The sequence below is a fragment of the Mirounga leonina genome, unplaced genomic scaffold (assembly GCF_011800145.1).
Source record: "Mirounga leonina isolate KUSES-001 unplaced genomic scaffold, KU_Mleo_1.0 Mir_260, whole genome shotgun sequence".
NCBI classification, from domain to species: domain Eukaryota; kingdom Metazoa; phylum Chordata; class Mammalia; order Carnivora; family Phocidae; genus Mirounga; species Mirounga leonina.
The window spans coordinates 690,097-705,753 of NW_023270642.1; the positions used below are offsets into that span (position 1 = coordinate 690,097).

The window sequence follows — 15,657 nt, forward strand, 5'->3', positions numbered from 1 at the left end:
CTCTCCACCTTCCCTCCTCTCAGGGTTAAAGTGAGGATGTTTTTACTTTGGCTCCATTACACTCAACGTGCCAAGTTTGAGGCTGGGACGGAAGGAGCAAGAAGGCTGCAGAGCTGTGTGTGAGCCTAGGACGTGAGCTGCTCCCATGCAAGAGGATATCTGGGTGACGGGAGGCTTTTGCTCCTCACAAAAATGATTACATATGAGCACACCCTTTCTCAGAGGATAACCCATAGCTCCATAAAACAAAATAAGTAAAAAAACAAAACAAAACAAAAACAAAGACAAAGACAAAACCCAAGTTGCAGCAAATGAAGTTGAAACATGAGATTCCTTCTGAAATCACCTCTTCTTAATGGGGGCGTGGAGCGGGCATTAACAAGACCTCTGGAAATTCTTCATATATGTATGTATTTATAGAAATAGACAAATGGGCATGGTTTTGTTTTTTTGTGTTTTTTTTTGCCATGGTAATACATAAAAAAATAATTAGAACTTTTTTCTATCTAACCAGTAAATGGTTTTAAATGTTATAGATAAACTATAACCTTGTACTTTTAGAGGACTGTCAGTGTTTCCACCATAAATGACCCATTTTCTGTGGTGTGTTACTCGTTGCCATACATAATTTGCTCCAGGCTAACATACTTGCTCTGTTTCATTCAAAGGCTTTAGTTTCAATTGATTCAGTCATGAACTGATGCAAAAATGAGAAGGTTGGTTGTTCTGATATGAGGAGTAAATCTGAGGCTTTGTTTCTAATCAATATTAACTGACCACTTTAGGGTTTATAAAGAAAAGAACCTCTCCACAAGAGGGCAATTGAAAGGGTATACTGTGATGACTATAGTCGTTCCTTTTTATGAGGAATTTCACTACGGATGTGTGACAGGGTCCACAGAAGGCCTGAGGTCTGTGGCAGGGTGTTTACAAGCAATCCTGGGAAGGTTCCACAGGACCTGGTTCACAAAATGGTACTCTGTTCTTAACTCTAGCTGTAGGGTTTTCAGCTTGAACTTGACATCTCACAAAGAAAATGCCTCTGCATTAATTAATTTTTGTGGCTTGTGGCTACTTACATACAAGATTTGTTTTCAAAATCCCATGGTAACATTTACTGGACCTATGACTGTAGGCGATTATCCTGGAAATTTAGAGGGAGGCAGCCTTAGGAGCTGGGATTTAAATGGGAACCCGGTTCATGGTACTAAATTTCTGAGCTAGATTTGACCCCTTATTCTATCTGAGTGCCAAGCTCTCTCACTCCTTCAGAGGAGAGCTTTTGAAGTAATTGGAAATGTACTGTGGGACGTTTCCTTGCAGATTTTACATTAATGCATTAGCCAATAACATGGCGAGGTTACAAAGTTACATGGTAACACCTTTAGTTTCGCCCATGGAAATTAATTATGTGGGCTCTCTGAGTCCCTTCTGGGTAAAAATACAGACCTGCAGCCAAGGGCTCATGTTTAATCTAAAATGAGAGTCAGATGCTAGATGGAACCGCATTTTGACTCAGGTGGCAGTAAAGGTCCCACAGCGCCTTTGGCCACAATAGGGTGAAAATCCTACTGCCTTGGCCCATTTCCAAGTGGTACAATCCTATTTCCCCCCTTGTCTAATATTTCCTCCGCCATTCCAAGGAGAAGAGAAGGTCACTCTCTAGCTCTTAGGGTTTTAGAATGTTATGGAGTAATACTCTAAATGAATTAGTGAGGTATTTGGCACCCACCATCCCTGATACATTTGCTAGTTATTTCTGATGTGAAATAGCAACTAATTCTGCCTTTGTAAATTTTAATGTAACAGGATTTACAAAATCCTCACGTAAAAGCAGCATTTCAAATATAAGCCCAGTTTCATCAATTCGTTGGGTAAAGGTTCCTCTCAAGACATTTTACCCTTGTTAGAAAATGAAAATAAACAATCCAAAGTGTGTGGTTATGTATGGGTCGTGCGTGTGTTCTGGGGCAGGGGTTTGAAGATGAGGATGAGTTGAGCGCGTTTAGCCATGGTGGAGAAATTCTTACTCGATGAAGACCATCCTAGCCTCTGGCTCTGAAAATGGCTCAAATTATTGTTTTGAATGGTGGTGGCAGGATAGCACAAGGGAAGGAAGATGCCAGCCACCACCCCGACCATGGCCACGGCCGGGAGGAGTTATGCAAACACACAGAGACATGAACTAGCCGGTCTCAACCGCAACGTGACTGAAATGGCACAGCAATGGGATGAAGATGGTTTCTGCACCTGTGAGCTGGAAGTCATCACCTGTTCCGCTGTGGCAGTTGGCCTGGTCGTCATCACATTCGTCCACCAGGTTCCCGTTGGGAGTGGTCGGTCCAGCTGTAGGTGCTGCAACAAGATCCAAGGGTTATGATCTCACACCTCTGCAATGTATTCGCAGGGCTCTGGCTAGGGAATCCACTAATGCCTTTGCAGAAAACTCCAATCCGTGGTAAGAAGGCCACGAGCATGGTTTGCCTCTCTTTCAGGAGCTAAATATACTTGGATTTGGCAGAATGCATTGGGGACTGCTTTGTTTTAGTATTTGATCTGTATCTGCCGAGGAGAGTTGGCAGCCCTAGCATTTTATACATTGCTATCTACATAAACATCCTTTTTCTGAAAAGTGCTTGAATTCTCTCACTGGTTATTTATTCATGACCCTGGAATTGAGAACGTTGATGATAGAGATTCTGCTTCAACTGTTTCTCCTTTTGTTTTCATTGTGCTAGAGAACTCGCTTGTCATGAACTCTTTTACATTCTTAGTATTTGCTAAGCTGGTATTATAATTTTTCCCTAAAAGGGAGTCTCAAGATTCTCTTTTAGTACAATATTGTTCTTTTTTTTCCTAATTGTTTTGAGTGACTCCATTTCCCTCAACTTGGGATTCCTCCTCTCCTGTGCAGGTGTTTGAGAGGAGCTGTCTTAGATATCCTGGGGTCATTTTCCCTGAGCCCCCTGGGGGGTTGCATTCCACCCCTGGCAGGTATTCTTGTATCTTTGAGTTGGCAGTTGAAAGGTAGGCAACATTAATCAAAGACTGCTTTTGAAGTTCTTTAAATTAGTTTGGTCTATTATTTTTCAGCCTGTTACTCATTCTTGCAATCTGTTTAATATTTTACAGTTTTCGGCATTCCATTTCACTTTACAAGACTTGAGATAAGGTATAGCGCTCTTGATGTCTGAGAACCAGACAAGATACTGGGAGCGGAAGGGTGGGGGAGCCTGTTCTCTGAGAGCTTCTGGCCAGTAGGAATGCATCGGTAACGGCTTCCTTCTCAATAAAAATTGGATACTCTTTGTTATTGTGCTTAATTACTGAGCAGAGTTATGACAAATATAGAAATGTAGCTAGTTTCAACTTCCCCAACTGCCCAGAACACACACCAATAATAACTAGGAAATCACCAATAATAACTAGGGAGAATGTGCGTACCATCTAGGCATCCAATGTAGACTTTGTAAAATGTCTACACACACATTCTGGGCTCTACTTGTCACTATCACTGGATCAAGGGAACCCTCTCTGGCAATCCAGATGCTGGTCTTAACTAAGTTTTGTGCCACTTTTAAGTATTTAAAACTCTATTCATCTGCATTCCTTATGGTATTTATTGGGGAGGAGATCCTCATTGGAAGAGGCCCAGGGTAGGACCTGGTTTAAATTGAAAAAGTAGAAAGTGAATAATTTTTTTTTCCCCAATTTTACTACTTGAATATATTTTCTCTTCTGTGATTCTCTAATTGTTTCTCATAAATGCTAGCCCAAAGTAGGATGGACACGTGTGCAAGGCTGAGTTGTAGCTCCCCCTCTTTCTGTATCCCTCTAGGTGTCTTTCAGAGCACGAGGCACAGAGCAGATATTTATTAAGGGCCTGTTAATTGTTCTTAAGGAAGAAAACAAAAACAAAAACAAAAAAACCCTCCCTTTCACCAATCGTGTCAAAAAGCTTTGACATGACTTTCCCCGGATGTTGGCTTCTCTTATGGCTCAGGGCAACTTCCTCACTTCTGTGAGTGCTTGGGAACGCTTGCAGCAAATCTCTTCACCAGCCATTTCCACCTCGCTACAGAGTTGACCCTGGCAAACTTTCTCAGTCTTTTCCACCAACCATTCATTCCACCTCTTAAATCAGTGCTGCTGTCCAGAATCCAGGCTAAGGACCTGCCTCATAGCAGCAGACTCCCTTTTCCAGATGAGCACATTTCTCAGCCAATGGAATGAATATGTCTGCAGCTGGTTCGATCTGCCCATCTCTTCTTCTTCTCGGTATCTTTGCCAAAGTCCTGGCACATAGTCATTCTTAGTCTGTGTTGATAGTGACTGGATAATTCAGAGGTCTGAGACATGACTCCAGATATAGAAACAACTACACAATAAAGAATGGGAGATAATGGCCTGCTTTAAAATAAATACATACGAAAGTAGCTATGAATTATTCACTAGTGTGGTGATTTATAGCTTAAGATTCTCTAGTGCATAAGAAGAGTTTTATGATGTTTAACGTGCTCAAGAATGTAATTATATTTGGGTAGCTCAAAACACAAATAATTTTGAAACCATAAGAAGGTGATATTAAAAAGCATTCTTCAAAACAACCATGAGCATATGCTCAATTGATGAACATCTGGGTACCAACAATAGCCATCCTTTGAGCTAACCTGAAGAAAGACCTTTATGGGGATGGAAAAGTTGGTTACTCACTGATGCCCAAATCTAAGGCAGATGGGAATTCTAAGGCACAAAAGCATTAGATGGTACAATAAACAAACACAGCATTGGTTTTTTCAAACATTCCTCTTATGTATTATGTGATAAAAAGGCAGAGCTGCGTGCAGTTCTGAGGTCAGCGTGTGAAATGAATTTGTCCTTGGTATGACTTTCATATGATAAGTGTATGCAGTAATATCCTTAAGCGGATCTCACCGCACATTCAGACGTATGATCGCATGTAAAGTTTTGTTTCTCTGCAGCGGCCTAAGAAATTCATTCAAGGTAATGCTGGTATTTTAGTCTATCAGATGCTCCTTCCCACTAGTATGTGATGTAGTCACCACTGCAGACAGAAACTTGAATTGGACATAGAGGGCTAAACAACACTTAAAAAGTCAAAGGAGCTGGTGGTTTCCAGGGGTCAAGGGCAAACTGCTTAATGGGTGGGGGGGTTTACTTTAGAGTGATGGGAATGTTTTGGAACTAGACAGAGGTGGTGGTTGCATAAATAATTGTGAATGTGCTAAATGCCACTGAACTGTTCACTAAGAAATGGTCAGTTTTGTATTATGCGAATCTCACCTCAATAAATTATTTTTTAAAAAGTCAAAGGAGGCAACCCACAGAATCTGCAGAGAGTTCTGCCAACAACCAATACGAGGTACTGTTGCGTGGAGTGGGCTGGAATGTTGCGCCCCACGGGCTGGCAGACCCAGAGGCAGGGTCACGCAGGGGAAAAAGCTGGCCACTTGCAGCAGCCCCATCAGGGGCATAAATGCATGAAGACAGAGATTTAAAAAGTGGGAAACGAGATGGGACTCTGGAAATTGTAATTACCTTCCACTTCACAGCCCAGCAGCTCCATCCTCAGCCCTAGTCCTCCGTGAGTGGCTCTCTCAGGGTAGATCCTGATGAATCGTGTGGAAAGAGGTGAAAAAGTCCGTAGCTCAGGTGTATCGTAGTTGTTGTTGCCTTCAAAAGACTGTGAAGTATGAGAAACGCCGTTATCAATAAGACCTCGCTTTCAGCAGAAGAGTCCCTCCTTTAGGACTCTTAATAGGGCAGAGAAATAGACCCCATCCCACCACTTCATAAAACGGCTGACACCTTTGTCATAAATGAGCAAGTGAAAAACAAAACAAAATAAAACAAAACAATTAAGGCTTTTCCAAGAAGTGACAGATGTCATTTCTCAGAAACTTCGGCGCACACACTGAGGCTATCACAGAAGCTGAAGATTTAATGAGACATGTTTTCAATGATATGCTGATGTGTCTGGGAGAAGTGACCCTTCCTTGAGGAGGAGGAAGATAACTCAGGAAGAGAAGCTGCCATTTTTCAGAGCTATAATAGACACTACATTTCCAACAAGGATGCCGGTTACATTCTCTTAAAGGAGCGGGTCCTAGTTTTGCTAAGACTGTAGAAGGTGGAGAGATTAAACTCCTGAAGTTGGAGATATTAAATTTAATGTCATGCAAGTGCTATTTAGTCAGGAACTGGGGTTATCCAAACCCACTGAAATTGCTATTTACTGAAGCGGTACCACCCGTGGGAGGCATTTGTAGATAAAAGACCTTCTCATCTCAGGAAGGTAACAAAGGTCCTGACTATTGAAGGAGGTCCTGACGCAGGTGGTCCCGAACTGCAGTGTGAATGGGCTCCTCTTTTTGAAGTACATTCCTAACTTGAAGACACTGTGACCTTCTTCCGGAGCCAAGCCACCCATTGCCAGGGCGGCGACTTTTTACACTGACAGGAAGGTCAAAATCCTTGAGTGGAATCATAAGAAAGTGGAATAATAACTTTTGCAAGAAATAGATAAGCCTTCTTATATCCTCTTCTCTCAGCATCATTCTTTTTTTTTTTTTTTTTAAGATTTTATTTATTTGACAGAGAGAGACACAGAGAGAGAGGGAACACAAGCAGGGGGAGTGGGAGAGGGAGAAGCAGGCTCTCCGTGGAGCAGGGAGCCCGATGTGGGGCTCAATCTCAGGACCCCGGGATCATGACCTGAGCCGAAGGCAGACGCTTAACGACTGAGCCACCCAGGCGCCCCTCTCAGCATCATTCTTAATCCTGTCCAGGATGGGAGGTGGGGAAGGGGGATTAGAAGACTCAAATAGCCTTATCATTGGGAGTGTCTTATTATACATCAAACATTGCATGATATTTATGGGTGCGAGGCATTGTTCTAAGTGCTGAAAATATATGAATTCATTTAATCCTCAAAACAACTCCATGAGGTAGGTTCCATCACTAGCCTCAGCTTACAGATGAGGCACAGAGAGGTCAAGTAATGTGCCCATGGACACTGTAAGTGTCCGAGCCAGGGTTCAAACCTTGGCAGTCTTAACTGGGGCCCTTCACCACCCTGCTGTGATATCTACCCTTAGAAATGATCTAGTCTAATCTCATTAAATTCAGGAAATTGAGGTCTACAACCAAGGCTACATATTTAGTTTCCTTAATGTTTCTTTACATGTATTGCAGTTGGGGCTACCAAATCTGATCGATCAGATTGAGTGGATGGCCAGCCCCAGGCTATGTCAATCAGGAGCGGGGACTGTACCCAATTGCTGGGTCAAGAAGTCCTAAACCAGCAAAAGATATGATCATTCAGTGGTAGAAATATCAGGGCTAAAAGGCGCACACATGTAAGAGAAGATAGACAGACTGGGTCGGCTGTGACATAACCAGAGGTTCTCTGTGTTCTAGAAGGAAATTAATCAGCCTTTTCCAATTCAGAAAAGCCTCCAGGAATCTAAAAGGACGTAGTTAACATAGATCCAGTTCTCCCCCTTAAAGCGTCCTTGTATTATTTTCAAGAGTTAACTCACGATTGGGGTTCTGCCCTCTTGATAGAGCACAGTTGCTTCTAGTCATTGAGAATCTGACATACGTTATTGTTAGGCCCAATTAAGTGTCATCAGCGAGGTATAATTATGATGAAAACAACACTGCTACACACGTGTGTTCTCTTGATGTTAACACAGCTCCAACAATCATAGGAGAAAAGCACTTATAGTTATGGAATCCGGGCTCTTCTTCTCATTTTAACTTGAGTAAAGAATTAGCACAATGTAAAAACATAAAAGCTGTTGGGGATGAGCTGGGAAGAATACTAGCCGTGAACAGCCATATGGAACTGGGCTAACTTCGTTAAGATAACGCTGTTTATGAAATATCTTCGTGTCCTTTTACTAATTATGTTTAGAAGAAGAGGGCTTTGAGGCTTTAGATCTCCTATCTGCTCCTGAGAAGTCCAGTTAATTCAGAGACTCTGATATACCTTGTCCATCACGTGCTACTTGAGGGTAGGAAGTGAGGAGCAGGTATAGAGGATTTTCAATCCATCAAAGTGCTGTTTTATTTATTAAAACCCAGTACTCATTCTAGTATCACATAAAAGGTACTTGGCAGTCTAAGCAGGTAACCTTCATTTGTAAGTTTAAATATAGCTATGTGTTAAATGTCATTATACAATTCAGTAATATGTACTGCTCCTAAACTGAAGGTTTTACCCGTGTCCTTTTGCATCTTAAAGATTTTATTTCAGGAGAAGGACATGTTAGGAATCACAGATTAGGCTCTATGTAAATAATTTAGACGTTTTCGTGGTTTTAAATATCCTAGGAAGACGATAATGATGGATAAAATAATGTTTTAGGAGAAAAACCTCACATACTCATGAATGGAGTTTTTTATTGTTGTTGTTGAAACTGAAAACTGTGTGCTGGCTTCCAGGGGACTTCCAAAGGCAATGTACTACAACAGAGTGATAGCTTTAGCTTTAGACTTGATTGAAGACGCAATGAAGCCTACTGTATGCTTTGGATAAAACATACGTGTCACAAGAGCATCAGCTTCTGGACGCTGCTGATGGGTGGCATAGTCATGCTTAGTGATAAAGTCAGAAGGCTCACAGCTCCTCAGGAAAGATCGGCTCTTAGGGGAACTCCAGTGTCTGATGTTTATTTTACTTTTTCTTTTGCAGACACAAAAGGGGGAAATGAAATGAACACAAGAAAGAGAGTAGCTGCACGTAGATTAAAAAAAAAACACTGGAAATGTTTTGGAAACCACAAGTGAAGCAGGGGTGAGATGAGAGAGAATTTCTTACATTTCTGACAGCGCCCCGGCTCTCAGTGGCCCGCTGCACTGGTGCTGACCACAGCTCGTGGGGGACAGGCGGGCTCTGCAGAGACAGACGTGGAGCTGGCGGTCCCCGCAGGCTTCTGTTTCCTGCCTGCAATGCCCTTGGCCTGAGTCACTTATATCAAGCCACATTCCCACACTCGCTTAGAGGGGGAGCAAGGGTAACGTTCCCGCCAACGGGCTAAGATCTTTTCACAAAAGGAGTAGGTCCCGGGCAAAGCAGGGATGGGAAACCAGTTGTGTTGGGTGTGAGAAGTACCATGGGCTGAATACCATTCCCACAGTGCAGACAGAATGGATGGTCTGGGGGTTGTTACTTACTTCATCCTTAAACCAGCTATCAGGCCACCCAGCATACTCTTGGGTGTCTTCTCCTGGTTGGTGTTGTGTGCTCAGGGAATGCAAATAAGTTTGATCGTCAGTCTAACTAAAACGTAATCACTAAAGAAGATCTGTTTGGTTGAAAAAAATGATACGACATGTTGCGGGGAATGTTGGAATATCTCCCTTTTCACCTCAAGAACCAACTGTATTTTAAAAGGTTCCAATGTATAAAAAACATATGGAAGCACGGTTCACAAAAGCCAAAAGGCAGAAGCAATGATAGGGTCCATCGGTGGAAGAATGGATACACGAAGTGTGGTACATGTGTACAAGAGAGTATCATTCAGCTTAAAATAAATGGAATCCTGCCACATGCTACAACTTGAGGACGTTGTGCTAAGTAAAATAAGACAATCACGAAAGTTCAAATATTGTATGATCCCACTTATGTGAGGCTCCTAGAGAAGTCAGATTCATAGAGACAGAAAGTGAAATGGTGGTTGCCAGGAGCTGAGGGTCAGGGGATGGGAGTTATTGCTTGGTGGGTCTAGAGTTTCAATTTTGCAAGATGACGAAGTTCTGGAGATTGGTTGCACAGCAGTATGAATGTACTTAACACAATTGACCTGTATACCTGAAAAGGTTAAGATGGTAAATTTTATGTTATGTGTATTTCACCACAATTAAAAGGTAAAAAAAAAAAAAAAAAAAACCACATTTAAATGAGGGAAGGGTAAGAGAAGGGGAAAGGGATTTGTGGGGTGCTAAGAGAATAGAATCTGCAGAGAGATTCTGAGTTTCTACTGGCCCTGTCAGCCCCCAGACCCCCAGCCTCTGGGCCGCCCTGCCTCCTGAGTGTTGATCTTTCTGCTGTTCCCTAAGGAAGGAAAAGTGAGCAGCAATGCTCTCAGAGACCATGTTTAGCACCTCATTCCTGGCTTCCCTAGAATGGAGGTCTTATGGACACCATCGAACACCTCCACTGATGTCACGGCTTAAAAGAAATACAAAGTCGTACTTCTTCAGGAAAATGCAGGAGGTCCTTGATCTAAGGCAACGACGCGGGAAGGGACTCCCTGCCCTGCAGCCGCCCCCGTCCCTGGACCTCACCTTAGCCTTGCGCTTGCTGTCATCCATGATCATTTTCCAGTCTGAGCCATTGTTGCTGTACCCGATCTTGAATTTCCTCATGAACACTTTGTTCTCCCGGTGCTTCCCCCCCTGAATGATGATGCCCCTCACAATCTTCTCTTCCCCCAAGTCCACCTGGAGCCACTCGTTTATGTATGGGTGGGGCGCGGGCGGCAGTGCCCAGCCGGAGCGACTGGTTACCAGGCGAATATTTTCAGGCATCCAGTTTCTCTCCCCTTGGTTTGATGCTGTTATCTGGGAGTCAGAGATAAGTCCAGACACCATCCCCAACATGCCAGAGCAAGGATAATCTAGAGGGTGGAATGAAACAGACGGCGTAAGATCGTTTTCTACAAGTCTCCATGCTTAGAGAATGCCACAGATGGAATAGGCACGTTGTCTGTTCCCGTTCATACACACGTTCTGGGTCATTTGACATTAAACCAGGGCCTTCCCTCCCTCAAACCTTTCTCCTACACTGGCAGAACCCCCCTCCCAGGACCACGTTCCAATAGAGAAAATCTTCCGTAAGGGCACACATTTCTGCCTTTCTGAGTTCTTCCAGATTTAATGTCAAAGTATTGATGTTTCTATCCCTTTGGTATCCAGAACTTATTCCCAGATCCAGTACAGGCCCTGGACAACAGAGTTTCAGTTTATGATGGGCACGAGATGTGAAATCAGTAATTACAGCAACAGGATGCTGTCCTGCCCACCCCTCATTCTAACAGCATTAGGAAGTTTCCACACAAATATCCATTGTCATCTCAAATGTACCGTGTCCAAACCCCAATGGTCCTTTTCCCTTGACACTGAATCCCTTTATCAAACTCTGTGTTTTAACCAGTGGAACCACCAACCAGCTAGTTCCTGCCTAGTCATCTTGTCTATCCCTATTTTACATTTTTGCTTTCCTGTTCTGCTACTAAAATCTGTCATGTTTTTGTTAACCAAAAAAAAAAAAAAAAAAAAAAAGAAGAAGAAGAAGAAATCTGTTGGCCCTGCCTTGTGGTCCCCCTTTCCTTATGCATTATCCTGGTCTGCGCCCTCCTGGCCAGGGTGCTCAATGGCCTGTTAGACACCAGTTGTGAATCTACACCACCCATAACTGCCAATTCATTTTTCCTAAAAATTTTTCTGCAGTATCATTCTTATGTCCCCAAATCTTCCATCGCTAAGTAAAATAAGCCAGACTCAAAAGGACAAATACTGTATGAGTCCACTGATATCAGGTACCTAGAATAGTCAGATACATAAAGAGAGGAAGTAGAGTGGTGTTTGCCAGGAGCTGGTAGGAGGCAAGAACGGGGGTAGAATTTAACGGGTACAGGGTTTTAGTTTGGGATAATGAAAAGCTCTGGCAATGGATGGTGGTGATGGTTGCACAGTAATATGATTGTACTCAACACAACTCAATTGTACACTTAAAATGGTTAAAATGGTAAATTTTATGTAATGCATATTTACCACAATAATAAAAGACAGAGCTTTAGAAAATTTCCATGGCTCTCCATTATTTATAGGACCATATAAAAAGTCTCTATCCAGCTTTTGAGACCTTCATTTTGGTTTCACACTGTTTATCTAACTTTATTTCCTCTTACTGACAGCATATTCCAGCTAATCCATTTTCTTCTCCAATCCTCACCATTGCCTTTGCTCAAAATGTTCCTGCTTCTCCTTATCCTCTTGTGGACAGAAATAAGGTCTGCTAGGACATTAGAACCCGGCCTCAGACTCTTCATGAAAACTTCTCAAACTACTCTAGCCTTTATTCTGAAGTCTCCCTTCTCAGAAATATGACTGCCCGTGCGAGAAGTAGCTCAGAGTTTCGCATTAAACTGTTCTCTCCTTGTTTTTAAGACTGGTCATCTTGTATCCACAGCTAGATTATAAATTCCTCAAAGGCAAGGAACAGCATCAGATCTTTCTACATCTTCTACAGCAGCCCAAGAAGCTTCTGAGCATAAGGAGAGTATCAATCATTGATTTATTGGCGACTTAATAACAAACCGTTCAATCATTCTCCTTTCAAAACTGTACACCTCAATCAAGGACATGCATAGGAACGATAACCTATTTTTTCTTTGAAATAACTCAATTCTGCATAATATAATCAAAATTTAGCTTAAAAATATAACCATCCTAAGTGAGAAGCACATATTTAATGCAATTAAACTGTGTCCATGTTATCAGCTGCCCTTAAGAATGAATTACTCAGACACTTTCCAGATGAGTTGTACATTTCAGGTCATGTGATTTCTTTATCCAAGCATTCAGTCCCAGCTCATCTAGGAATTATGCATGTCCTGTCAACCAAGCCTGCCAGGCCTTCCAGATCATGGCTTTGCAAAGCCTCTCCTCATTTACCGCTTTTGCTAGAGGCAAATGGAATAAAGCACTTCCTTACAGTAGTGGAATGGAGGGAGGCTTTCTCTCATTTTGTTCCCTCCACTAGAATGTCCCCATTATCTTGCCCTTCCCACTGTCTAAACCACTAGAAATCTTGAGTGGTTTTCAAATGCTACAGTTTTCCCCATCTTTCCAACTAGGTGTGGTTTTCCTTTTCTAAGACTCTTTATTAGCACTTGATCTGCATTTCTCCTAGACTGATGACCATATTCTGTTCCTTGGATTGCTGTTACTTGCCTCACCAGATTTTAAGTTCTTTGGGGACATGAACCAAGTCATATCTAAAAATTTTCTATGACTCCTTGAGCCCTGCTTTCTTTATGGTATTTGCTTAACAAATATTTGTTGAATGAATCAACTTATTAACACAATAAAGGCAGTGGCCAGTTTCTGTCAAGCGCCCCTTCCTGCAATTCAGTCACAGTATTTGCTCCAGGCTGGGATCTGGAAACCAAGGATAAACTCAATGGGGATTAAAAAAAAATTATAAAAAGCATTTTACTGAGGGTCTATGAAACTATAGTGCTAAAAATAGAAGTCACATTTTTGGTCACTGTGGTCACACCTGACTGATTCAGAATCAGCCTTTATAAAGAAAATGTTTAGCTGGTAATAAGGACCAGATGTTACCATCTGGAGAAATGCACAATAACCTGAATATTGTAAGGAGAGCACAACCTTTACCAGATTAACGTCCTTTCTCTAATGCAGACTTGGCTAGGGCGCAGTTTACATATCCACAGACCATGTGATGCCCTGCCCCCATTCAGCCCACATGCAGTTAGATACCCATTCCTTCTTATAAGCCTGCCTCATCCAAAAAGAACAATGAAGAGGCACCTTGATTTGCCTTTGACTAAAAATTATGTGACTCACTTTTAGCAATGATTAGGAGAAAAATTACATTAACATTTCAAAGTCTGAATGAGATACTAGGATCTACTTCTATTCTTCCATAGCAGGCTGGCTCAGCTGTGCGTGGCTACATGTCAAAGCCTTTGGAAGTAGTGTTGCCAAATTTAGAAAACAAACAATCCAAGAAAAACAACAAAACAAGAAGCAGGATGGCACACTAAATTAGAACTTAAAATAATGAATCATTTTTTAGTATAAGTATGTCCCAAATACTGCATGGGATATGCTTGTACTAAGAAATGATTTGTCACTTATCTGAATCAAATTTAACTGGACATTCTGTATTTTACTTGGCAACCCTGTTTGGATAGCTTAAAAGCAATCCTCTCCTAGGGAGAGATGAGTTCTGTGGTGGGGAATTAAGGTAGTTCTTTCCATTGATATTGTTTTATAGCAAAATCTCTGTACTCAGTTTTAAAACTGAGATATACTGGTAAACCAAATACTCAGTTTCCAAGAATGAGAAGGTGATAGCTGCATTTGATGGATGAAACTGAATGAGCATAATGTAATCTTCCCATGATGACTCAGGGTATTGTGGTGCCTGAGGTCATCCTTGCAAACTTTGGCTAACATAGGAACACAATGATGTGTGCAGAAACGCCAGTTAAGAGACTTCCGGTTAACAAACACAAGTTAACAGAGTTTGCAGTATGTTCTCATACATCAAGCAGTAACTCTTCAAGGTTATTTTCCTCAATATCCATATCTGCCAAAACGAGGAAGCCTGCTTTGTCAAAATAATGAAAATGCTCCTTTGTCAATCATCTATAAAGCAGAATGGTTTGCCTCAATCTTATTTTCTTTATATCTTTTTATGGTGACACCCACTGTATACTCTGGATTTTCTAGGATTATTGTATTTTTTAAAAAATAATTTCTGAATACAAAAATTAGGTGAAAACTTGAGGGCTCTGGAGACTTTGGAGTCAAGTGATGTATTCATGGGGTAACTTTTAATTCAATAGTTTTTGTTGGTTTTAATCCAGTTTGAGTTAAGACTTGCCAACCCAAGAGGAGAGGGTGATATTTTGAAATTCAGTCATTTGTTTGTGGATAGAAATGCAAGTCAACCATCGTTCCATCCATTCATTCATTCATTCAAAAATAAGTGTGTTGATCACGTGTTATGGTCCAGGCATTACAGGACACAATAGAAGATAAGGCAAACATGGCCCCTGCTTCCACGGGTCTCCCGGTTCAGCAGGGATACTGAAGCCTTGTTTCTCTTGCATTGGTCTCCACTCTGAGGGGACCGTGGCCTCTGAAGGTGAAAACTATCTGCTTCTGGCAACCAAGAAGAAAACACTGATATCATCGTCTCCTCAGAGGCTCTGCTTGCTGGGACTTGTTCTAGGCCCCGTTCATCGAGCACCATGACCTCTGTCATTTACTGGGTACCGTTTAGGGAGCATTTACTCTAAGCCAAGTGTGTTATATTCTTTCAACTTAATCTTCATTACAGCTGAATTAAGGTCAATCTTATTGACCAGGAAATGGAGGTCAGAGAGACAAAATGTCTTCCCCGTGGTCACACATTCACCCAACGGACAGTCCAGAGTGAGGCCTGGGTAAATGTCTGCACACTTTCTGTCCATGTGACTATCATTATAACATACTGCCTTCCCCAAAAACCTGCTTTGGTCAATTATTTGGAGACTGTAGCTACTGTCCTAGACAGGAGTATCTAAAATATATCAGGGGTCATGATAAAGAGATTAGCACTATGAGCCTAAAAGCAGTATCTTTTGAGGGAAACAAATAGCTGCTTAAAATGATTATAAAATAAAATACATGTGAAAATAAGAATATGCTGTTGTAGACATCGATGTTTAAATAAATAGGTCATTCACCTAATCCTTTAACATGTTCCACTAAATCATTAACATTTTCATTTTAAAAATCCAATAAATTATTCACCTTCCTCAGATGTGAAGACTCACATGCCTAGAATGAACTCTCAGCGAAATCCTTGTGAAAATGGAAAAGACCAGT

General features: G+C 41.7%; 1 protein-coding gene across 4 annotated transcripts in view; it reads right to left on the reverse strand.

The window, feature by feature from the left end:
• Window positions 1-15,657, reverse strand: part of NRP1 (neuropilin 1) — a 135,991-nt gene that overhangs the window by 19,584 nt on the left and 100,750 nt on the right. For 2 of the 4 annotated variants that reach the window (XM_035029533.1, XM_035029532.1), the window contains exons 9-11: window positions 10,315-10,646; window positions 5,560-5,704; window positions 2,272-2,355 (exon numbers count right to left, since the gene is read on the reverse strand). In XM_035029533.1, the coding sequence (XP_034885424.1) occupies window positions 2,272-2,355; window positions 5,560-5,704; window positions 10,315-10,646 (561 nt within the window). Of the gene's footprint in view, window positions 1-2,250; window positions 2,356-5,559; window positions 5,705-10,314; window positions 10,647-15,657 lie in introns of all 4 variants that reach the window. The other 2 variants (XM_035029530.1, XM_035029531.1) reach the window with 1 other exon arrangement.